Source organism: Callithrix jacchus, chromosome 5 (assembly GCF_049354715.1).
Source record: "Callithrix jacchus isolate 240 chromosome 5, calJac240_pri, whole genome shotgun sequence".
Taxonomy (NCBI): Eukaryota; Metazoa; Chordata; class Mammalia; order Primates; family Cebidae; genus Callithrix; species Callithrix jacchus.
Genome location: NC_133506.1, coordinates 49,467,820 through 49,492,835, shown reverse-complemented (window position 1 = coordinate 49,492,835; position 25,016 = coordinate 49,467,820). Strand labels below are relative to the sequence as shown.

At 43.3% G+C, this 25,016-nt stretch overlaps 1 protein-coding gene across 18 annotated transcripts in view; it reads left to right on the top strand.

The window, feature by feature from the left end:
* The first annotated feature begins 1,029 nt into the window (after nucleotides 1–1,029).
* Nucleotides 1,030–25,016, top strand: part of BCAS1 (brain enriched myelin associated protein 1) — a 123,587-nt gene continuing 99,600 nt past the window's right edge. For all 18 annotated transcript variants that reach the window (XM_078372008.1, XM_078372005.1, XM_035298965.3 and 15 more), the window contains exons 1-3: nucleotides 1,030–1,220; nucleotides 14,539–14,615; nucleotides 15,074–15,143. In XM_078372008.1, coding sequence (XP_078228134.1) covers nucleotides 14,544–14,615; nucleotides 15,074–15,143 — 142 coding nt within the window. In that variant the 5' untranslated portion in view covers nucleotides 1,030–1,220; nucleotides 14,539–14,543. The remainder of the gene's footprint in view (nucleotides 1,221–14,538; nucleotides 14,616–15,073; nucleotides 15,144–25,016) is intronic.

Here is a 25,016-nt window from a genome sequence, read left to right as displayed (position 1 = left end):
CTGAAAGAGGCCTTCCCCAGCTCTCTCTATTTCTGTCTTAGATAACTTGGTTTTTCTTTCACAATGAGGATCACACTCTGTAATTCTATGTTTATATTTATGGGATTCTATGTTCAATGACACTGAGCACAAGAAGGGTAGAGACCCAGCATCTTTTACTCACCTCTCTAAACTCAGGCTTATATATAGCCTGGTACTAGACAAGTATTCATGATGGGAGTTAAGCTGAGTATATTATTGAATAAAACCACAATAATTATTAGTTTGCATTTCTCTTGAATGTTTTCTCCAGAGTACTAAGTTGTGTAACTTAATATGTTTTCCTTCTTGCATTGGCTGTTGGGAAGCTCAAAGCCGTATCTGCAAATCCTTCATAGCCAAGTCTGTAAATCAACATGCACATCTATTTTCGATCCTGTTCTCACTTTATGTTGCCGATTTTTTTCCTATCTTCTTTTGTTATATTTTAATTCATGCTCTCATAATCATTGTATATGTCCTTGTAAGACACTTTAAACAACATCCTTGCTTGAATTAAATAAATCACATAGCCTGTCGAATTTCTGGCCTGCAAAGAAAAAGAACGCCCTTTCCCACATCATGGTAAGTGTCCAGAGCAATAAACCACCCTTAGATTACCTGATTTCTGGTGTCCAAACCCCTTAGGGAATAAGGTTTACATGACTGGGCACAGTGGAGTGGATGAGAAGCTATTTCCTTCCAATTAGGTGGATAGGTGGTAGTGGAGGTGGTGTTCTGGAGTAAATGAAGGTAAAAGGCAGACAGACCGCAAAATCTCACAGAACGTGTTTTCCCTGCTCTGACCATGACCTACGGTTACTGGGAAAGGAAAGTGCCTACCCAGTCAACCCGGAAGCCTCAGTGGGTGAGGGGCACTGGGTAGAATACTTGGGGTGCCAGGGACGCATTAATGTGAGAGGAGTCAGATGCTCAGTTTTTATTGGAGTTGGGAGGGCAGTCCCACCCACTTCAGGGGAAGCTATTTCTGCAGGACGATCGGGGAGAAGGGAGGACTCCACCCAGGCTGTGTTTGCCCTGCTCTGTGTATTCAGCCAGCAGGCTCTGGACAAGGAAGCAAAGTGCAGGGATCCAGGCTCCACCAGGCACTGGGCAGCACCCACTGGAGATCCAGGACCCTGTGCAGGAGCAGCTCCAGGTGACACCAGGGGACTGAAGATACTCCCACAGGGGCTCAACAGGTAATGGCTTTCAGATCCTTTAGGCATCGCTGGAGGGTTTGTCGTTTGTGGTCAACAGTGTCAAATAGAAGCCAGGGGTCAGAGCGGGTCAAGTTTGCCTTCTGTTCACTGTGTGGCCTTGGGTGTGTGTGAGCCTCAGTTTCCCTATCTGTGAAACAGACCCAAAGATAGCACTCATCTCAAAGTCCTCAGTGTTACAAGGAGCAAATGACAATGTGGTCGGTGTCGGCGCATAGCCACATACATAGCTCTTAATTGGTGAAACCACTGAGGGTCATTTCAAGCACAGGACTTGGGGAGACGTCAGTGGAAAGAGGGATACGCTGTTTGATCTGAGGATCCATCAGGGCACGAGTCCCCCAGAGCCAAGTGGAATCTGAGCCTTCACCTCAGGCATTACCTAAAGAAGTGGGGAGATAAGAAAAAGGATTTGTAGGTTGCCTTTTGTGAATCTATTAATGCTCACGACAACGCTGTGAGGCAGGTGCTGATTCAAATCCCGGCTGCGTGACCCCTGATGTCTGCATCTCCCTCTAAACCAGTTTTCCGCCTGGAAGAGTCATTGCGATTAGAGTGCGGGTGTGCTAGAGCCACACCGCCAGATGCCAGCCTCAGCCCCCCTCCCTGGGCTGGCTGGGTGCCCTCAGCCCTCTGGGCCTCAGTTTCCTCATCTGTAAAATGGACCTAATAACAGTACTGAGATCAAAGGGCCGAGGGGACTAATGCACGTAAATACCTCCGCACTTAGTGACCCGTAGCTTACCGTCATCTCCATTTACAACCAGGAATGTGAGGCTGGGTGAAGAGGGAGCTGGAACTGGCTAAGGTCTCATGAAAAGGAAGCTGTGGAACTGGAGTCCAGTCAGGCCCTGGGTGAGGGGGCAGCCAGTGAGACTCTCACGTTGGGCATGAAATTTCAGAGATGCCAAAAACTCAGTCACGGAGATGAATGGTATGTTAACACAACATTTTTAAAAGTCAGAATTAATGGCAAAACACCCATGATGAACAAAATATGAATGTGCCAGGGAAAGAAAGGATCCAGAACAGCGTTAATTTCGATTTTCATAAATGTCATGTTAAAATACTATTCATCTCCATGACTGAGCTTTTTAGTGCCTCTTACGTTGTCCGCCCTCCCCCCGCCCAAGTCTAGGGCCCGACCCGCCTCAGCCTTATCGGGATCCTGAGCTGGTCACAGCACTTCAGGTCCTGGGTGTATATACTGAGGGTGTGTAGAGGGTGCCCCATGCTGAATAAAGACAACAGACAGGGCAGGGCATGCTAAAGTAGTTTTTCATTTAAGTGAGGGTAGGGAACAAACAATGTCCCAAATCACAGAAGATTCTTTTTCTCCAAAGAGTTCTGGAACCCAGAAGGGTTTTGTTTTTAGGAAAAAGGCATGGGCTTTGGGGAAAGCAAAGGGCCCCTTAAAGCCTATGGATTCTGCCTGCTTCACCATGACAAGAGATGTGGAGGGAGAGGAATTGAAAAGGCTTTGGGTTGGGGGTGGGGGTGCCTTTGCACCATGCAGGACCAGCTGTCCTGCTTGAGTCTTAGATATGAGCTGATTGTCTCTGTGTCTGCAGCTTCTCTTCAAGCCAAGTGCCCTGCCACGAAGTTTAGGATTTGCATGCCTGGGTCACGTGAACCCAGTTCAAACCCCAGCTCTACCTCTCTGTAGCTTTCTGACTGCCACTCTTGGGTAGGTAGGACTAGCAAGGTGTTTACCCTCATGGGGTTGACATTCACGAGACGAGGGGATGGCATCGCTCAGCCTTGTTTCTTTATCTGTGCAACCAGGGAATAATGGGCTTCTGTAAGGGAAAAGGAGACAATGTGTGTGAAGTGCCTGGCACCAGGGTTAGGGCAAGGGTGAAGCACCTTCCTGTGTTTTATATTTTTGAGGGATAAAATGCAGGGAGGTGCTCACTCTCTGCTGCCGATTCTGCACCTGAGAGGGTTGCCTTCCTGCATTTTGTGCCTGGCGCTGCCTGGCACATAGTAAGCCTACAATTAGCATTACCTGCTATTATCATGTGCTTAAAAATGTTTGGTGAAATAACAAGATGATGTGAGTGAGCTCTATGGTGTCTAGGATTACCACCTGTTTGTGTAAACATAATTAAGTACTCCAATAGCAAAACATCCATCACCAAGCATCCCTGAAACACCCAAGGTGATTTTGATAAAGGCACCCCTTCCCCTGGAGCCACAAGTCCCATACCAGGAATCAGGGCTTGGGTAGCACAGTGAGGACTGAATTTCCGTTCCTCATGCTCTCTTGTGCAGTAGGCAACCTGTAGCACTGTACATGGCACTCCTGATCGTAGCTACCACATTCCTAGCACTGTGCGGGCACACACAGTAGCTGCAGGACAGTGGGACAGGCAGAGCAGGTCTGTTGTTGTTCCTCCTGAAAGGTCTTTGCTGATCTTGGGGGCAGAGGGCTGGTTCTGCTGGGTGTGCTGGCCTGGCCATGTTGGCATCACCCTCAGCTGGCTGGTGAGAAGGGCCTGGGGTTTACCCACATTCCATTGCATTGATCAAAGGTGTTGCTTGTTTACTTGTGACTCATTCTGTCACCATTCCACCCTTCAAAACCACCCCACTTCCATTCAACAGTCATCTGGCTGCCTGCTGGTGACGGAGTTTCAGAAGTGCTTTCTCCAGGCCAGCTTGCATGGGGTTTGGCGTTTGGCCTTTGTCCAGGAGGAGGGCCTACTGTTAATCTGTAATGACAAGGAGGCGACATGGACTATCAATGACTGACTGTGTAAAGGAGGAGGGATTTAAGGGCAGTTAGCTGTAAAGCTTCCAGGAGGCCAGTTCACTCATGGATCAGAACACAGAGCTAACGCAATTAGAGCATTAACAGAATAAATGAATAATATTAGCAATCACTAACATTTACTCACCTGACTACTGCCAAGCCCTGGAGCTAAATCCTTACAATGATTATCAGTGACCCTTCAGTTATGCGATCCTCACTTTATTTTTTATTTATTTATTTATTTATTTATTTATTTTGAGGCAGAGTCTTGCTCTGTTGCCAAGGCTGGAGTGCAGTGGCTCAATCTCTGCTCACTGCAAACTCCACCTCCCAGGTTCAAGCAATTCTCCTGCCTCAGCCTCCCAAGTAGCTGGGATTACAGGTGTGTGGCACCATATCTGGCCAATTTTTTTGTATTTTTAGTAGAGACAGGGTTGCGCCATGTTGGCCAGAATGGTCTCAAACTCCTGACCTCAAGTGATCCACCCACCCAGCCTCCCAAAGTGCTGGGATTAACGGTGAGAGCCACAGCGCCCCGCCTAATCCTCACTTTAGATTGTACCATATATATCCTTTGTCTAGTTATAATTTCCCCATTGCAAGAATGAATGTGCAACAAATATTTTATGTTCCATGTTGTATTATATTACATATAACTATTTCATAAAGCCAGTTGCAGTGGCTCATCCCTGTAATCCCAGCACTTTGGGAGGGCGAGGTGGGCAGATCGCCTGAGGTCAGGAGTTAGAGAACAGTTTTGCCAACATGGTGAAACCCAATATGGGTTGGCAAAACCCATGTCTCTACTAAATATACAAAAATAAATAGCCAGGCGTGGTGGCGGCCACCTGTAATGTCAGCTGCTTGGGAGGCTGAGGCAGGAGAATCGCTTGAACCCAGGAGGTGAGGGTTGCAGTGAGTTGAGATTGCGCTACTTCACTCTAGTCTGGGCAGCAGAGTGAGAATCCGTCTCAAAAATAAAAATTCATAAAATTATAGCATCACTTATATAGCAGAAGAGACAATAGTAAGGAAGTTGAACAATGAGAACACATGAGCACAGGTCGGGGAGCATCACACAGTGGGGTCTGTTGAGGGGTGTGCTAAGGGAGGGACAGCAGGATCTGGGAGGGTTGGGGAGGGATAACATGGGGAGAAATGCCAAATATAGGTGACAGGGGATGAAGGCAGCAAACCCCCTTGCCCTCTATGTACCTATACAACAATTCTGCATGATCTACGCATGTACCCCAGAACCTAAAGTATAATTAAAAAGAAAAAAAAGTTAAGAGTCTAAACTCTGGACTTGAGTTTTAGAGGGTTAAGTCCTGATTCTCCCACTTACTAGAAGATGATCTGTATTAGTCAGCTTGGGCTGCAGTAACCAAAATACCATAGACCAGGTGGCTTAAACAACAGTCATTTATTTTCTCAATAGTTCTGGAGGCTGGAAGTTCAAGATCAAGGTTCTGGCTGACCCATTTCTGGTGAGATCACTCTTCCTGGCTAGCCAACAGCTGCCTTCTTGCTGAGTCCTCACACAGAGAGAGAGAGTATTTTTTCGTGTCTCTTTTTATAAGCACACCAATTCTTTTTTTTTTTAATTGCATTTTAGGTTTTGAGGTACATGTGCAGAAGATGCAAGATAGTTGCATAGGTACAGACGTGGCAGTGTGATTTGCTGCCTTCCTCCCCTTCACCCACATTTGGCATTTCTTCCCATGCTATCCCTCCCCAGCTCCTCCCACCACTGTCCCTCCCCTATTCCCAATAGACCTCAGTGTGTAGTGCTCCCCTCCCTGTGTCCATGCGTTCTCATTGTTCATCACCCACCTATGAGTGAGAACATGCGGTATTTCATTTTCTGTTCTTGTGTCAGTTTGCTAAGAATGATGTTCTCCAGATTCATCCATGTCCCTACAAAGGATACGAACTCATCGTTTTTGATTGCTGCATAATATTCCATGGTGTATATGTGCCACATTTTCCCAGTCCAGTCTATCATTGATGGGCATTTGGGTTCGTTCCAGGTCTTTGCTATTGTAAACAGTGCTGCAATGAACATTTGTGTGCATGTATAAGGACACTAATTCTATCTGATCACGTCCCCCCTTCTGACTTCCTTTTGCCTTGATTCCTTAGAGGCCACATTTCCAAATGCAATCATACTGCAGGTTCGGGCTTCAGCACACGAATTTTGGAAGGCCACATTTTGATCCATAGCAAGATCTTAGGTGTGGAGCTTAAGTTCCCTGTGTTCCAGTTCTCAATCTGTAAAATAGGGACAATAAAAATCCCTGCCGGTAGAGTTCTGATGAGGAAGTGATGAGTAGTACAGAATAGCGTTCAGGAATGCCTGGCGTAAGGTAGCACTGTAGGAATGGTAGGTATTATGACTGCTAATTTGTGGCCCATTTTATTTAAGGCTTATACTAACAGCTTATCTCTATTCCTCACCTGCTGTGCACCAGCCAACGGCTTATACAACACATGGGCATGCCCTTCTCATCTTCACAGGCGCCCCATGCAGGGAATCTGTTCTGCCTTTCCCTCCACCCCCTGCTTCTCAGATGAGGAGCCAGGGCTTACACACACGGCCGGCGTGAGCCAGAGGGGAGCCCAGGCAGAGAGCTTGTGCTATTTCACCACCATGGACGAGTTTGCTCACGTGCTCTTCAGAAAGGCAGATCCCTCGGTGACACCTGGCCTCAAACATAAGGAGGAAACCCCCAAGCCCAGGCGCTAGGACTGAGTCCCTGACCCTCAGCACCAGCAACCCTCCACAAAGCGGACAATTCTTTGCTGGAGGAAGGGGGCGGTCCTGGGCATTGCAGGGTATATAGCAGCATCCTCAGCCTCTACCCACCGGATGCCAGTGCACAACCCTCAACCCTGACCCCTGACAATCAAAACTGCACGAAAGCATTTCCAAATGCCCCTTGGGGGCCAAAATCGCCCCTGGCTCAAGAAACACTGTGCTCCACTCATTGTCAGGGAGGAACAAAAAGCAGCGTGTTTCCAAAGAGAAAAACTTTAGCAAAGCAACGGAAGTCATCAAGGAATAGGACAAGATCCAAAATGTGAAATACACAGTCCTGGAAAATTGGGACCAAAATAAAATACCGTGGACATTGTAAGCATGTTATATATAATATATAGGTATATAGGTATATATATAATATATAAAATATATATACCTATATATAATATATAGGTATAATATATGTATACATATATAATATATGTATAATATATAATATATATAATACCTATATATTATATATATATTAGACATATATTATATATATATATATAGAGAGAGAGAGACTCCTTGACTTACAGTGGGGTCACATCCCTGTAAACCCATCATAAAATTGAAATATTGTAATTCGAACCATCATGAGTTTACTTTGGGACATCTATATCACTAACACCTACTAGGAGCGCACCCTGCCAGGCACGTTCCCAACACATTCACCCTTCCCAGGATGTATCAGGACATGCCTCAACCTCTCTGTGCTCTGGTTTCCCCTCAGACAACTGGGAAAATAAAAGTACCTAACCCAGCAGGTTGTTGGGAGGACAAAGAGAAGCAAATATATGAAAATCAGAGCTGCTCAGTACAAAGAAAACATTCCAAATGTGTTTATTATTATCACTATTATGAATACTGTCATTTTCCACAAGAAGGATACCTTTAGAGGGGTGAAGTGCTTATTTACCGTCTCATCCCAGAGCTCTTGTTCTCTAGAGGAGAGAGGGGAGCCCCAGAGATGGAGGAGAAAGGGACCTGTGGACTCAGGCAGCCTCCGCCCACATGGAGCATGTGGCCTTGCTTCTGAACAACCAGCTGGAAAGCCAGCCCTGCCCTCAGGGGGAAGGGAAGCTGGAGGCCCAGGACAGTTCTCTTGATCTGCAAGCTGACAAAACAGTGCGCCAGTAAAGCAGTGTTCCTAGAAGGGATGTGAGCGTATTCAGATGCCTGGGTTGACAGGGGGCTGTGGACCCTGAAGCCTGAGACCATTCCTCAGTCTAAGAATCCCTAGGCCTGGTTCTCTAGGGTAGGGTAGGCAGCAGCCAGGAGAGTTCTCTGACCCAAGGAGACACTCACTCACCCCAGAAATATCCAAAACAGGGGTTCTCGGCCATGGAAATCACCTAGAGATCTTGAAAATACCCTGATTCCCTGCCCCACCCCAGAGAATCTGCTATCATCCTTCTGGCTGGGGCCTGGGCATGGGGATCTCAGAACTCTGCCGGAGATTCTCACGTGCAGCACAGTCTGAGGATGGGTCCCCGGGACACAGGCAGGACGAGGGGAAGTAGAGGGGCTTTCTCATCTGAATCCCCACAATCAACTTAACCCCCAGTGGCAAAGTGCCAAACCCTCAAACACAAGTCTCATTTCAAAAACAACACCCCTCCCCCCACCATAGGGCAGCTTAGTATGTTTAATGTAAAATAAGGTCATAAAGACAAAACGCTCATTTGATGAGTTTATGAAAGAGCATTTTAACACCGCATTCAAACCTTCTCATTTTCAAAAATGAAAGCTAGCTCTTTCAATGGTATGCTTATCATTAAAAAAAACCTCTGATTTATTTTTCTCCTTTTTGGGAAATAGGAGAAAACTTTATCATAGACAAGAATTATTGTCTCAACTGCCCTGAGCCTCGGTTTTCCCATCTATTAAATGAAGATTTTTTTTAAAAAGTCTCCGCCCAAGTCATTCTGGTTTGCCCGGGGTTTTCCAGTTTTAGCATGAGAGTCCTGCGTCCTAGAACACCCTCATTCCTGGAAAGCCTTGACCATGTTCCCCATCACAGTATTTTTGTTTTCGAGATGGAGTACAGTGGGGCAATATTGACTCACTGCAACCTCCACCTCCCGGGTTCAAGCAATTCCCCTGCCTCAGCCTCCTGAGTAGCTGGGATTACAGGCGTGCACTACCAAGCCCGGCTAACTTTTTGTATTTTAGTAGAGATGGGGTTTCACCATGTTGGCCAGGATGGTCTCAATCACCTGACCTCGTGATCCGCCCGCCTCGGCCTCCCAAAGTGCTAGGATTACAGGTGTGAACGGTGTTTTTTATAGGTGTCTGATCGTGACAATCACTGTGGCATTTGCTAAAAATACAAATTCCAGGGCCCCAACTTGACTCTTTGGTGAGAGGATCACGAGAATCAGAAATGTTGCCAGATTCCTCTGTAGAGTCTCACTACCAGGCACCTGTGGGGGAAACTGACTTCAAAGAGCAAAGATCATATCGCTGAGAGTCTTGTTCATGCATGGTGCTTGTATGCCAGGCCCTGTTCAGGGCACTTTACTTATTATATTCAGTGATTTAATTCTCATGCCAGCTCCTTGAGATGGAGGCTATAATTATCCCCATTTTTACAGATGAGGAAACTGAGGCCCAGGGAGGCCTAGAATGCTGAGGGATTCCAAACTCTAGAGCCCACATTCCTATCCTGTGTGCTTCACTGATGTCTACACAGAGCTGCAGCACTGGGCTGGCATGTGGCAAGCTCTCCACACAAGTCATAGATGGTTATCATTATCACTAGTTCCTTTTGGGCATGGAAGGAGTGGCCATCTTCTTGCCAGCTGTTAACAGAAGGCTTCATTGCAAAACATCAAAATGCTCCTTTCGCCCTTCCCAGTTGTTTGGATCTTGCCCTGTAGGCTGAATAAATTCATTTCTGCTAATACTGAAGTCAACCAATAGATGGCAGTAACCCTTTGCTTTTGTCCCACCCAGATAAATCCTGTTCTTTAAAGGGTTGATGGACAGGCAGGAGCAATTTCACAACACACGCATTAAAACTGCAGGTGGAAAGTGACAATGTCTGAATCCAGGTAATCACTGAAAAAGACATGCCACTGAATTTTCCTTCTTTCAGTCCCCTTCACCTTGAAGTGGCTGAGAGGCTACTTAGGATGTGCAGTGATCAGAATAATGTTACCCCAACTCTTTGGGAAGAAAAAGCTTCTCTCCTGCTTCCCTTCATCATGCATCTTCCAGCTCCAAGATTTTTCATAACCTCAAGCATTGATTGAAAGTAGCTCTCGGTTAGAATTGAGTTTACATTAAATAGTAAGATCATTAAAATAAAGCTTGTAAACCTACTGTTAAAATAATTTTAAGGCCAGGTGCCGTGGCTCACGCCTGTAATCCCAACACTTTAGGAGGCTGAGGCAGGCGGATCATGAGGTCAGGAGATCGAGACCATCCTGGCCAACATGGTAAAATCCCATCTCTTACTAAAAATACAAAAATTAACTGGGCGTGGTGGTGCGTGCCTATAATCCCAGCAACTCAGGAGGCTGAGGCAGGAGAATGAATCATCTGAATCAGCTAGTCAGAGGTTGCAGTGAGCCAAGATCACAGCACAGCACTCCAGCCTGGCAACAGTGAGACTTTGTCTCAAAAATAGTAATAACAATAATAATAATAACTTTAAAACTTTTTGAGACTGAATTTAGAGATACTTTGTGTATATATATTCTTGCATGTGCATATATGAACACACGTGTGTGTGTGTAACCTTAACTAAGACATTTAACCTACATGCCTCTGTTTCCACATCAGCAAAATTGAAATAATAATATCTGCCTTATTGGTTTGCTGCGAAGAGCAAATTAGTTGTACTGTAAATAAAGCTCCTAGAAGTTTCTCAACAGATGGTAAGCACTCACCAAATGTTGTTATTGTTATTATTCTATCATTTCTGTGATTTTCAGAGTTGTTGTCATTATTTTTATACACAGTAGGTTCAAATTCTGCTCAACGTTCTGTAAAGAGCCGGATAGTAAATATCGTAGGCTTTGCAGACCATACGTCTCTGTTGCATGTGCTTAACTCTGCCGTTAGAGTATGAAAGCTGTCACAGACAATATATTAATAAAAGGGCATGGGTATCTTCCAACAGAAGTTTATTTGAGGATACTGAAATTTGACTTTAATTTTCGTGTGTCACGTTCTATGATTCTTCTGATTTCTTTTTAACCATTTATAAATTTAAAACTCATTTTTAGCTCACTGGCCTACTAACACAGGCAGGGGGCTGAATCTGGCCACCGCTGTTCTTTGCCAATCCTGGTCTTGAGGATTCAATGTTATATTATTCATAATGTCCCATTAACAGACAGAAGTGAGGATCTGATGCAAGTGTGTGAGTCTTGGATTTTATAAATAGAAAATAGCGCAAAACAAGTGTCCTATATGTTTTAGCAGTGCTCAGTTTTATTATGTGGTATCATCAGAAAACATACATGAGCTCCATATTTGGTTAAGTATTAAATTCCTGCAAGAGACACATGGTGAGATCTGTGGCCCTTTTTTTCTTTTTTGCCCTCCTCAATATCCAATTGCTCAATGCTTCTACTACCGGGGAGCCAAAACACACCAAGGCAAGAGATCCACAAGAGTCCCTGGTGACCCACTGGCTCCTTTTAGCCAGAAGTCAAAAGTTCTCATTTTTATTCTGAGAGCCACTAGAGCAGATAAGTCAGCACTTAGGTCTTTGGAGATGGGCTACATTGGAATTATATGTGCCAAATACCTTTAGGTGGCAAGACAGCAGGCCTGTGGAGTGGCTGCAAGGGTCGTTGTATAGAAATCAGATACATTGGCCAGGCGCGGTGGCTCAAGCCTGTAATCCCAGCACTTTGGGAGGCCAAGGCGGGTGGATCACCAGGTCAAGAGATCGAGACCATCCTGGTCAACATGGTGAAACCCCATCTCTACTAACAATACAAAAAATTAGCTGGGCATGGTGGTGCATTCCTGTAGTCCCAGCTACTTGGGAGGCTGAGGCAGGAGAATTGCCTGAACCCAGGAGGCAGAGGTTGCGGTGAGCCAAGATCACACCATTGCACTCCAGCCTGGGTAACAAGAGCAAAACTCGGTCTCAAAAAAAAAAAAAAAAAATCAGAGGATAGGGGCCAATTCCTCACTGGATGTTTGCGCTTGGTCAGTCTCGAAGGTCCATTCTCTCATTTGTGAGAGGAGCTCGTAATATGCAGAACATTCTGGTGGTTAGAAGCACAGCCAGACTGTGTTTGACTCTTGCTCATTAACTGGGTACTTGTGGAAAATAATGTAACCCCCTTGAGTTTTGGCTACCTGGTATAAAGAATGAAATCATGATACCTCTATCTCACAGGAGTGCTATAGGACTACATGAGACAATATAGGTGAAGCCCTCAGAAATTAGAGCTTGGAATTGAGAACATGCTAAGTAATGATTTACTCTTATCATCATTATTATAACAAAGCTCCTCGGAGGTTTGGTGATGATGTGATCCTGTGCCTATGTCCGCGCCTCATCTCTGAGAGATGTCATCAATGGTTATTCCCTCCATTGACTAATAAACAACAATCGCGCTCCCAATAAATGCAAACACACTGCTAAGATTAGGAGATACACATTTGGGTGAAGGTAGACACTTCCTTTGACCTCAGGGTGCTTACAATTTTTTGTTGCAGGGAGACATAAATTAAATGTTCAACTTTGCCCTCCACCTATGGGACAATAACCACATTAATGGTCATTTCAGAACCATCCTACCCAGCACTGCCACAATCTGCCACCTCCCATATTGAGCCCGTCTCACGTTATGTTATTAATTACTTTTATTCGACCGGGTGCCATGGCTTATGCCTGTAATTCCAGCACTTTGGGAAGCTGAGGAGGGTGGATCACAAGGCCAGGCATTTGAGACCAGCCTGGCCAACATGGTAAACCCTGTCTCTACTAAGAACACAAAATATTAGCCGGGTGTTGTGGCATGCATCTGCAGTCCCAGCTACTAAGGAGGCTGAAGCAGGAGAATCGCTTGAACCAGGAGGCAAAGGTTGCAGTGAGCCGAGATTGCACCACTACACTCCAGCCTGGGCAACAAAGAGAGACTCCGTCTCAAAAAAATAAAAATTTCTTTTATTCAAAACTTAGAACTCTATGTGTTTTTGTTTAATACACACATATGTTTTGCTTAGCATAAGCTGGACATTGTCCTAACCACATCACAAGCATTAACTCACTGGGTCCATGTAGCAGTCTCATGAGGCACAGAGAGGCTAAGTAACTGTCCCAAGGACACCCAGCTATGAGGGGCAAAGAGAGGATTCACGCCCAGGCAGTCCTGCTCTAGAGTTTGTGCTCATAACCGCTGTGCCATGCTGCCTTGAACTATCAGAAATGAGCTCGTTTGTGGATTCATCGTTCATACGTTAATTTTCTCCCTGCATATCATGTTTCAGCTGCATGAAGTCAGAGGCCCTTGCCTGTTTTATTCAGTGCCTGGCACAGCAATAGGTGCAGAGTTGTGCTCAACAGACACAGTCATGCCCTGCATAATGATACCTTAGTCAATGATGGACCACATATACTAAGTGGTCCCGCAGGATTATAATACTATATATTTACTGTGCTTTTTCTGTTTAGATATATTTAGGTATACAAATACTTCCCAGTGTGTCACAATTTCCCAGACTGTTCAACGCAGTCACATGCTGAGCAGGTTAGTGGCCTCAGAACAATATGTTATACCATACAGCCCAGGTGTGTAGCAGGCTATACCATCTGTGATTTTCACACAACTGTAAAATCGTCTAATGATGCATTTCTCAGAGCATTTCCTTGCCATTAAGTGACACATGAGGATATGTGTTAAATCAATGAATGCATGAAGATACACCCAAATAAGTATGTAATTACAAGCCCCGCTAAATGCTATGAAAAAAAGGCAGTGGCGTAAAAGGTTTGAATGGGGGATTAATTTAGTTTGAGAATCAGAAAAAGCTAAAACTTAGTATTATTTCAATTACCCTCATTCAAAAATCTTATATAATAGCTGTGACTCTAGCTAAGAGAGTAAAAAATGCTGTCTTCACTGAATACACTTTTCATGACCATAAATATGTTCCTCCAGCAATGAAATGCGGCTGAAAATTATGACTGCATTTAACTTTAATTCTCTGAATAGATGAGTCCCAAATCTCCTATTTCCCAAAATAAATGTAAGCAATGATATGGTTTGGCTGTGTCTCTACCCAAAATCTTATCTTGAATTGTAATCTTCATAATCTCCACCTGTCCAGGGTGGGACCAGGCGGAGGTAATTGGATCATAGGGGCAGTTTCCCCCATGCTGTTCTCGCGATACTGAGTGAGTCTCACGAGATCTGATGTTTTATAAGCATCTGGCGTTTTTCCCAGCTTGCACTCATTGGCTCTCCTGGTGCCCTGTGAGGAGGTCTCTTCTGCCATGATCATAAGTTTCCTGAGGTCTCCCCAGCCATGCGGAACAATGAGTCAACTAAAACTCTTTTCTTTATAAATTACTCAGTCTCAGGTATTTCTGCATAGCAGCGTGAGAACAGACTGATACAAGCAATTTGTTCTGATCTCAGCTGGTGATAATACAACCATGGGCAACTTGTCAGGCCTGTGCACCTTAGTATCACGTTTAAGGTAAGACTTTGGCTTCACCGGGTTTTGATTTCTTTCTCTCTTCCTCTCTCTTTTTCTCTCCATTATAGGAGCAATGGGTAACCAAATGAGTGTTCCCCAAAAAGCTGAAGACCAAGAGAATGAACCAGAAGTGGAGACTTACAAGGTAGTGCAGTAACCATCCGAAGAAAAAATATGTATATGTGAACTTCCTGCATTTGACAAGTGTGTTCAGTAAAGGCCTGGTTGCTGATTGATTATGTCTGTGTGTGGAGTGAGGATAACCTAACAGGTTTCAGAATCAGCATATTACATTCTTGCTTCACCCCTGACTTGACAAGTGCCTATTTGAGCCTGGGGTCCCCTTCATGCAACAGAGCTTCCTGTGAGTGTGGGATCCCCTGAGTTGAGGCACCACCAGTGGTGTGCTCTCATAATAACTGGAATCCACTCTTAAAGTGAGTTATTTTGGTTCTCCAAGGCATGATCGAAAGCTGCAGAGTTTCTAGAAACACAGCTTTTAAGTTTGATTTTTGTGAGGCGCCCTTGTATCTTCAAGGATCTTTCTTGAGTTCCGATTTTCCCCCGCAGACTCGTCTCACAATGCTGCATGCTCTGTTTCAGGAAAACGCAAGGATTCCAAACGGGGTCCCGGCGGTGGTGTCGACCCACACAGTTCAGCACTTCGAGGAAGGTCAGTGCCACTCTGGGAAGGGCAGCTGTCCTCTCGTGGGGAAGGAGGGTCTGCAGATGATGTTTGTGGTGGGAAAAAAAAAAAAAGGGTTGAAGCCGCAGGCTCACTTTGAAAACACTTGCATTCATTCCTTGAGCTACCTTAACAAAGCACCACGCCCTGGTGGCTTAAACAACAGAAATGTATTGTCTCACAGTGCTGAAGGCCAAACGTGCAAATAAAGCTGTCAGCCGAACTGGCTCCTTCTAAGGATCATCAGGGAGAACCCCTTCTGTGCCCCTCTCATTGGCTTGTGGATGGCCATCTTCTCCCTGCGTCTTCATGTCATCTTCCCTCTGTTCATGTCTAAATTTCCCCTTCATCATACGGTAACAGTCATATCAGGGCCACCCTAATAACCTCATCTTAACTTGATCATCTGCAAAGACCCCGTTTCCAAATAAGGTCACATTCACATAGGGTTAGGACTTCAGCATCTTTGTGGGCAATATGATTCAAGCATAACCACGGATCTTTTCTGAGTACAGCTGGGGGAGACTGAACAGTTACAGCAGATAAGATAAAACCAGTGGAGTGAAAACATGAAGCCTGGAAGACCTAGATTGCAATCCGTGCCCTGCAGATTACTGGCCGTGTGACCTGGAACAAGGCATCTGCTTTTCTCCGCCTTAGTTTTCTCATCTGTGAAATGGGGACAAAAGTACCTATCTCACAGAATTGCTATGAGAATTAAAGGAGGTTGTTTATTAAATGTTTAACATAGTCCCCAGTGATATTCCATATATTCCCTTCCCCCAAATGTGCACTGCCATTATCAGCACTCAGGAATTCCTCAGAAACTGGTGAATTGTACAAGACAACAGAATTTTGTCCACATGAGGGCAGTGTTAAAACTGAGACATATACTTACCTATTTGACTTTATCCTGGAATATAACACGATATATTCAATGCTTCCAGGGTGGTCAGTTTCTACTATGTGATGGATACATATAAATTAAGAAGAGGTACTATAGCCCAGTAGTTGAGGGTAAGAACTCTGCAATCAGACTGCTGGCTTTGCCACCTACTAGCTGTGTTACCTTGAGCAAGTTACATAACCTCCCTGGACCTCTGGCTTCTCATCTGTAAAGTGGGAATAATAACAGTACCTATAGCACAAGCGGCAGATATAATACAAGCACATATCACAGTGCCTGGCAGATAATAAGTGCTCCTATCATTATCATATTAGGTTATGGTTGTTGTCATTCACATTTAAGACTTTGGGCCTTGGCTTCCTTCCCTGAATAATGAAGGAGGTATCTTATAGCATTGGTTCCAAAGATTTTAGAATTTCCTGGGGAGCATGTTAAAATTTCCATGCCCTAAAATCTCATTCCATAGCTGCTATTCAGAATACCCTAAGGTTGGGGACTGAGAATCTGAACTATTAGGGGCTCTCTAGAAGGTTCTTTTAAAAAATTCATAGCTTTAGGGTACAGTGGTTTTTGGTTACATGCATGTGATTATATAGCGGCAAAGTCTGAGCTTTTAATGTACCTGTCACCTGAATAGTGTACATTGTACCTAGTAGGTAATTTCAACCTTCCTTCCACGCCCATCCTCCTTTCTTTAGAGTCTCCAATGTCCATTATATTACCCTATGCCCCTGTATACACATAGCTTAGCTCCCACTTATAAATGAGAACATGCAGTATTTGGTTTCTGTTCTTAAGTTGCTTTACTTAGGATAATGGCATCCAGTTCCATCCAAGTGGCTGCAAAAGACATTATTTTGTTATTTCTGTGGCTGAGTAGTATTCCATGGTGCATACATATGTCTCACATTTTTTTAATCCACTCATCAGCTGATGGGCACTTAGCTTGATTCCATATCTTTACAATTGTGAATTACGCTGTGATAAATAGGTGTCTTTTTCGTATAATGACTTGTTTTCCTGTGGTTAGATGAAGATATGCAAATGGCCAACAAACATATGAAAAAATGCTCAGCATCACTAATCATTAGAGGAATGCAAATTAAAACCACAGTGAGATACCATCTCACTCCAGTCAAAATAGCCATTATTAAAAAGTCAAAAAAGCAATAGATGTTACCACTGATGTGTTGAAAAGGGAATGCTTTTACCCTGTTGGTGGGAATGTAAATTAGTACAATCTCTATGGAAAACACTATGGCGATTTCTTAAAGATCTAGAAGGTTCTGATGCACAGCCAGGATTGAAAACCACTGGACAAGAAGGTTTTGGTGCATAGCCAGGATTGAAAACCACTGGATAAGATGGTGCCTGCCATTAAATCCTATGAGTCAAACTTACACTCTGATGGACACACAATGGATTGTATTTATAACAGTATCCTTTGATGAAAAGTGTGCAAGCTGGCCATTAGGATACACAAGCTTTGAAATGAGAATCATACCGCTTTTATAACTTGAAAACTGTAGATGTTTGTTCTTAGAAATTTCAAATGATGCTCATGAATTTGGTAAGTTTGACATCAGCTTTAATTCATTTTCGGTTTAATATAGCAGATCTTCAAGTAGGCACTAAGAATATGACATGCTCTACAAAATGGCTATATTTCTTTATCATTTTGTTATATTATCATCATCATTCCCTTTTGTTAAAAGATTTTATTTAGAGTCATTTTAGATTTACAGCAAAATTGAGAGAAAGGCGCAGAGTATTTCTTATATTCCTTCCCCGTAAATGTACACAGCCTCTGCCATTATCAGCATCCCCCACCATCAGAGCAGTACATTTGCTAAAATCAACGAACCTGTGTTGGCCTATCACCATAGGCCATAGTTCATATTAGGGCTCACTCTCTCGGTGCTGTATATTCTATGAGTTTGAACGAATGTATAAGGCATAAATCCACCATTATACTATCATCCAGAGCAGGTTCACTGCCCTAAAGACAAAGCCAAAAAACCCTCTGATCTGCCTGCCCCTCTCTCTATCCTTACCCCTGGCATCCACTGATCTTTTTCCTATCTTCATGGCTTTGTGTTTTCCAGGATGCTGTATATTTAGAATCACATAGTATGTAGCCTTTTCAGGCTGGTTTCTTTCACTTAGTGATACACATTTCAGTTTCCTTGATGTCTTTTCGTGGCTTGATAGTGCATTTCTTTTTATTGGCGAATAATATTTCTTGTCTGGATCTACCACAGTTTATCCATTCACCTACTAAAGGACATGTGGTTGCTTCCAAGTTTTGGCAATTATGAATAAAGCTGTAATATACATCTGTGTGCAGGCTTTTGTGTAGACATAAGTTTTCAACTCCCTTGGATAAAAACCAAAGAGTACTGTTGCTGGATCATATGGTTGGTAAAAGTATATTTAGTTTTGTGAGAAGCTGCCAAACTGTCTTCCAAAGTGGTTGCTGCACCATTTTGCATTCCCACCAGCAGTGAAAGAGAGTTCCTGTTGCTCCATGTCCTTACCAGCATTTGGTGGTGTCAGTTTTCTGGACTTCAGACATTCTAATAATTGTGTAGTAGAATTAATATGAGGGAAGCAGAAAGGTTGGAATAGGAAAAGATGTGATCATAGGAGCAGATGTCACAGAGAGAGAGAGAGAGAGCCACCTTCCACTGCTGGCTTTGAAGGCGGAAGATGGAGCCACAAGCCAGGGCATGTAGGTGACCTCTGGATACTAGAGAAGGGAAGGAAATAGATTCTCCCCTACAGCCTCTAGAAGCTGACATTTTTGACCTACAACCTGTAAAACTATAATATATTGTGCTGGGGCATTTGGGGTGATTTATTACAGCAATCAAAAATAGAAACATATCCTCTCAAGCATTGAACTCTAACAAACCTGGGCATAGGTTTTGGCTCTGCCACTTACTAGTGGTACAACCTTGGCAAGGAAGTTGTATTCTGAGTCTCACCTGTGAAATTGGAATAATAGTATGAACTTTGTAGAGAGTTCTAGAAACAGCAGCTGGCACAAAATAAATGTGCTGAAATAAAGGAGTCTGGGCAAAACTAAAAGTAGAGGCGATTGGGGTGGGTGCAGTGGCTCACGCCAATAATCCCACCACTCTGGGAGGCTGAGGTGGGAGGATTGCTTGAGCCCAGGAGTTTGAATCCAGCCTGGGCAACATAGAAACCCCATCTATATTTATTTATTTATTTTATTTATTGCATTTTTGGTTTTGGGGTACATGTGCAGAACATACAAGATAGTTGCATAGGTACACACATGGCAGTGTGTTTTGCTGCCTTCCTCCCCTTCACCCACATTTGGCATTTCTCCCCATGCTATCACTCCCCAGCTCCCCCGCCCCCACTGTCCCTCCCCTATTCCCCCCCAATAGACCCCCGTGTGTAGTACTCCCTTCCCTGTGTCCATGTGTTCTCATTTTTCCTCACCTGCCTATGAGTGAGAATATGCAGTATTTCATTTTCTGTTCTTGTGTCAGTTTGCTGAGAATGATGTTCTCCAGATTCATCCATGTCTCTACAAAGGACACAAACTCATCATTTCTGATTGCTGCATAATATTCCATGGTGTATATGTGCCACATTTTCCCAGTCCAGTCTATCATCGATGGGCATTTGGGTTGGTTCCAGGTCTTTGCTATTGTAAACAGTGCTGCAATGAACATTCATGTGCATGTGTCCTTATAGTAGAACGATTTATAGTCCTTTGGATATATACCCAGTAATGGGATTGCTGGGTTAAATGGAATTTCTATTTCTAAGGCCTTGAGGAATCGCCACACTGTCTTCCACAATGGTTGAACTAATTTACACTCCCACCAGCAGTGTAAAAGTGTTCCTATTTCTCCACATCCTCTCCAGCACATGTTGTCTCCAGATTTTTTAATGATCACCATTCTAACTGGCGTGAGATGGTATCTCAATGTGGTTTTGATTTGCATCTCTGTAATGACCAGTGATGATGAGCATTTTTTCATATGATTGTTGTCCTCATGTATGTCTTCTTTTGTAAAGTGTCTGTTCATATCCTTTGCCCACTTTTGAATGGGCTTGTTTGTTTTTTTCCTGTAAATCTGTTTGAGTTCTTTGTAAATTCTGGTTATCAGCCCTTTGTCAGATGGATAAACTGCAAAAATTTTTTCCCATTCTGTTGCTTGCCGATTCACTCTAGTGACTGTTTCTTTTGCCGTGCAGAAGCTGTGGAGTTTGATTAGGTCCCATTTGTCTATTTTGACTTTTGATGCCAATGCTTTTGGTGTTTTGTTCGTGAAGTCCTTGCCTACTCCTATGTCCTGAATGGTTTTGCCTAGATTTTCTTCTAGGGTTTTTATGGTGCCAGGTCTTATGTTTAAGTCTTTAATCCATCTGGAGTTAATTTTAGTGTAAGGTGTCAGGAAGGGGTCCAGTTTCTGCTTTCTGCACATGGCTAGCCAGTTTTCCCAGCACCATTTATTAAACAGGGAATCCTTTCCCCATTGCTTGTTTTTGTCAGGGTTATTAAAGATTGTATGGTTGTAGATATGTTGTGTTGCCTCCGATGCCTCTGTTCTGTTCCATTGGTCTATTTCTCTGTTTTGGTACCAGTACCATGCTGTTTTGATTACTGTAGGCTTGTAGTATAGTTTGAAGTCCAGTAGTGTGATGCCTCCCACTGTGTTCTTTTTGCTTAGAATTGACTTGGCTATGCGGGCTCTCTTTTGGTTCCATATGAAGTTCATAGTGTTTTTTTCCAGTTCTGTGAAGGAAGTCAATGGTAGCTTGATGGGGATAACATTGATTCTGTAAATTACTTTGGGCAGTATAGGCATTTTCACGATATTGATTCTTCCTAACCATGAACATGGAATGTTTCTCCATCTGTTTATGTCCTCTCTTATTTCGTTGAGCAGTGGTTTGTAGTTTTCCTTGAAGAGGTCCCTTACATTCCTTGTAAGTTGTATTCCTAGGTATTTTATTCTTTTTGTAGCAATTGTGAATGGCAGTTCGTTCTTGATTTGGCTTTAAGTCTGTTATTGGTGTGTAGGAATGCTTGTGATTTTTGCACATTGATTTTATATCCTGAGACTTTGCTGAAGTTGCTTATCAGTTTCAGGAGTTTTTGGGCTGAGGCAATGGGGTCTTCTAGGTATACTATCATGTCGTCTGCAAATAGAGACAATTTGGCTTCCACCTTTCCTATTTGAATACCCTTTATTTCTTTTTCTTGCCTGATTGCTCTGGCTAGAACTTCCAGTACTATATTGAATAGGAGTGGTGAGAGAGGGCATCCTTGGCTAGTGCTAGATTTCAAAGGGAATGCTTCCAGTTTTTGCCCATTCAGTATGATATTGGCTGTTGGTTTGTCATAAATAGCTTTTATTACTTTGAGGTACGTTCCATCAATACCGAGTTTATTGAGGGTTTTTAGCATAAAGGACTGTTGAATTTTGTCAAAGGCCTTCTCTGCGTCAATGGAGATAATCATGTGGTTTCTGTTTTGGGTTCTGTTTATGTGGTGAATTACGTTTATAGACTTGCGTATGTTGAACAAGCCTTGCATCCCCAGGATGAATCCTACTTGATCATGATGGATAAGTTTTTTGATGTGCTGTTGCAATCGGTTTGCCAGTATTTTATTGAAGATTTTTGCATCTATGTTCATCATGGATATTGGCCTGAAGTTTTCTTTCCTTGTTGAGTCTCTGCCAGGTTTTGGTATCAGGATGATGTTGGTCTCGTAAAATGATTTGGGAAGGATTTCTTATTTTTGGATTATTTGGAATAGTTTCAGAAGGAATGGTACCAGCTCCTCTTTGTGTGTCTAGTAGAATTCGGCTGTGGACCCATCTGGACCTGGGCTTTTTTTGTGTGGTAGGCTCTTAATTGCTGCCTCGACTTCAGACCTTGTTATTGGTCTATTCATAGTTTCGGCTTCCTCCTGGTTTAGGCTTGGGAGGACACAGGTGTCCAGGAATTTATCCATTTCTTCCAGGTTTACTAGTTTATGTGCATAGAGTTGTTTGTAATAGTCTCTGATGATGGTTTGAATTTCTGTGGAATCTGTGGTGATTTCCCCTTTATCATTTTTTATTGCATCTATTTGGTTGTTCTCTCTTTTCTTTTTTATCAGTCTGGCTAGTGGTCTGTCTATTTTGTTGATCTTTTCAAAAAACCAGCTCTTGGATTTATTGATTTTTTGAAGGGTTTTTCGTGTCTCTATCTCCTTCAGTTCTGCTCTGATCTTAATGATTTCTTGTCTTCTGCTAGGATTTGAGTTTTTTTAATCTTGCTCCTCTAGCTCTTTCAATTTTGACAATAGGGTTTCAATTTTGGATCTCTCCACTCTTCTCATGTGGGCACTTATTGCTATATATTTTCCTCTGGAGACTACTTTAAATGTGTCACAGAGATTCTGGTATGTTGTGTCTTCATTCTCATTGGTTTCGAAGAACTTCTTTATTTCTGCCTTCATTTCATTGTTTATCCAATCAACATTCAAGAGCCAGTTCTTCAGTTTCCATGAAGCTGTGCGGTTCTGAGTTAGTTTCTGAATTCTGAGTTCTAACTTGATTGCACTATGGTCTGAGAGACTGTTTGTTATGATTTCAGTTGTTTTGCATTTGCTGAGGAGTGCTTTACTTCCAATTATGTGGTCAATTTTAGAGTAGGTGTGATGTGGTGCTGAGAAGAATGTATATTCTGTGGATTTGGGGTGGAGAGTTCTGTAAATGTATCAGGTTTGCTTGTTCCAGGTCTGAGTTCAAGCCCTGGATATCCTTGTTGATTTTCTCTCTTGTTGTTCTGTCTAATATTGACAGTGGAGTGTTAAAGTCTCCCACTATTATTGTGTGGGAGTCTAAGTCTCTTTGTAAGTCATTAAGAACTTGCCTTATATATCTGGGTGCTCCTGTATTGGGTACATATATATTTAGGATTGTTAGCTCTTCTTGTTGTATCGATCCTTTTACCATTATGTAATGACTTTCTTTGTCTCTTTTGATCTTTGTTGCTTTAAAGTCTATTTTATCTGAGACGAGAATTGCAACTCCTGCTTTTTTTTTTTGCTCTCCATTTGCTTGGTAAATCTTCCTCCATCCCTTTATTTTGAGCCTTTGTGTATCCTTGCATGTGAGATGGGTTTCCTGGATACAGCACACCGATGGGTTTTGGTTTTTTATCCAATTTGCCAGTCTGTGTCTTTTGATTGGTGCATTTAGCCCATTTACATTTAGGGTTAATATTGTTATGTGTGAATTTGCTACTGCCATTTTGATGCTAGCTGGCTCTTTTGCCCGTTAGTTGATGCAGATTCTTCATTTTGTTGATGCTCTTTAGCATTTGGTATGTTTTTGGAATGGCTGGTACTGGTTGTTCCTTTCTATGTGTAGTGCCTCTTTCAGGAGCTCTTGTAGAGCAGCCTGGTGGTGACAAAATCTCTGAGTACTTGCTTGTTTGCAAAGGATTTTATTTTTCCTTCACTTATGAAGCTCAGTTTGGCTGGATATGAAATTCTGGGTTGAAAGTTCTTTTCTTTAAGGATGTTGAATATTGGCCCCCACTCTCTTCTGGCTTGTAGAGTTTCTGCTGAGGAATCTGCTGTGAGTCTGATGGGCTTCCCTTTGTGGGTGACCCAACCTGTCTCTCTGGCTGCCGTTAGTATTTTGTCCTTCATTTCAACCCTGGTGAATCTGACAATTATGTGCCTTGGGGTTGCTCTTCTTGCAGAATATCTTTGTGGTGTTCTCTGTATTTCCTGGACTTGAATATTGGCCTGCCTTGCTAGGTTGGGGAAATTTTCCTGGGGAATATCCTGAAGAGTATTTTCCAGCTTGGATTCATTCTCTTCATCACATTCTGGTACACCTATCAAATGTAGGTTAGGTCTCTTCATATAGTCCCACATTTCTTGGAGACTTTATTTATTCCTTTTTGCGCTTTTTTCTCTAATCTTGGTTTCTCGTTTTATTTCTTTGAGTTGATCATCGACTTCTGATATTCTTTCTTCTGCTTGGTCAATTTGGCTGTTGAAACTTGTGCATGCTTTGCAAAGTTCTTGTGTTGTGTTTTTCAGCTCCTTCAATTCATTCATATTCCTCTCTACATTGTCCATTCTTGTTATCATTTCCTCAAATCTTTTTTCAAGGTTCTTAGTTTCTTTGCATTGATTTAGAACACGTTCTTTTAGCTCATGGAAGTTTCTCATTATCCACCTTCTGAAGTCTGATTCCGTCATTTTGTCACACTCATTCTCCGTCCAGCTTTGCTCCCTTGTTGGTGAGGAGTTTTGGTCCTTTGTAGGAGGCGAGGTGTTTTGGTTTCAGGTGTTTTCCTGCTTTTTGTACTGGTTTCTTCCCATCTTTGTGGATTTATCCACCTGTCGTCTGAGTAGTCGCTGACTTTTCAATTGGGTCTCTGAGTGGATGCCCAGATTGTTAATGATGAAGTATTTCTGTTACTTAGTTTTCCTTCTAACAGTCTAGCCCCTCTGCTGTATGACTGCTGGGGTCCACTCCAGGCCCTGCTTGTCTGGGGTACACCTGTAGCAGCTGCGGAATAGTGAGGGATGCTACCAGTTTCTTCTGCTGCTATCCTTGTCCCAGAATGATGCCCACCAAGTGTCAGTCTGATCAGTCCTTTTTGAGGTGACTCTTTGGATATATAGGGGTCAGCGAGCTGCTTGAGGAGACGGTCTGTACTTTATAGGAGCTCAAGTGCTGAGCTGTGAGTTCTGTTGTTCATTCAGGGCTGTTAGGCAGGTGCATTTAAGTCTGCTGCAGCAGAACTTATAAAACCCCCTTTTTTTCCTCAGATGCTCTGTCTCGGGGAGTTAGGGCTTTCTTTATGAGCATCCGTTACACTGTCCTGCCCAGCTAGGAGGCAGTCTAGTTGCTATTTGCTTGCCGAGGCTCTGCCCGCCGAGGCTCTGCCCTGCT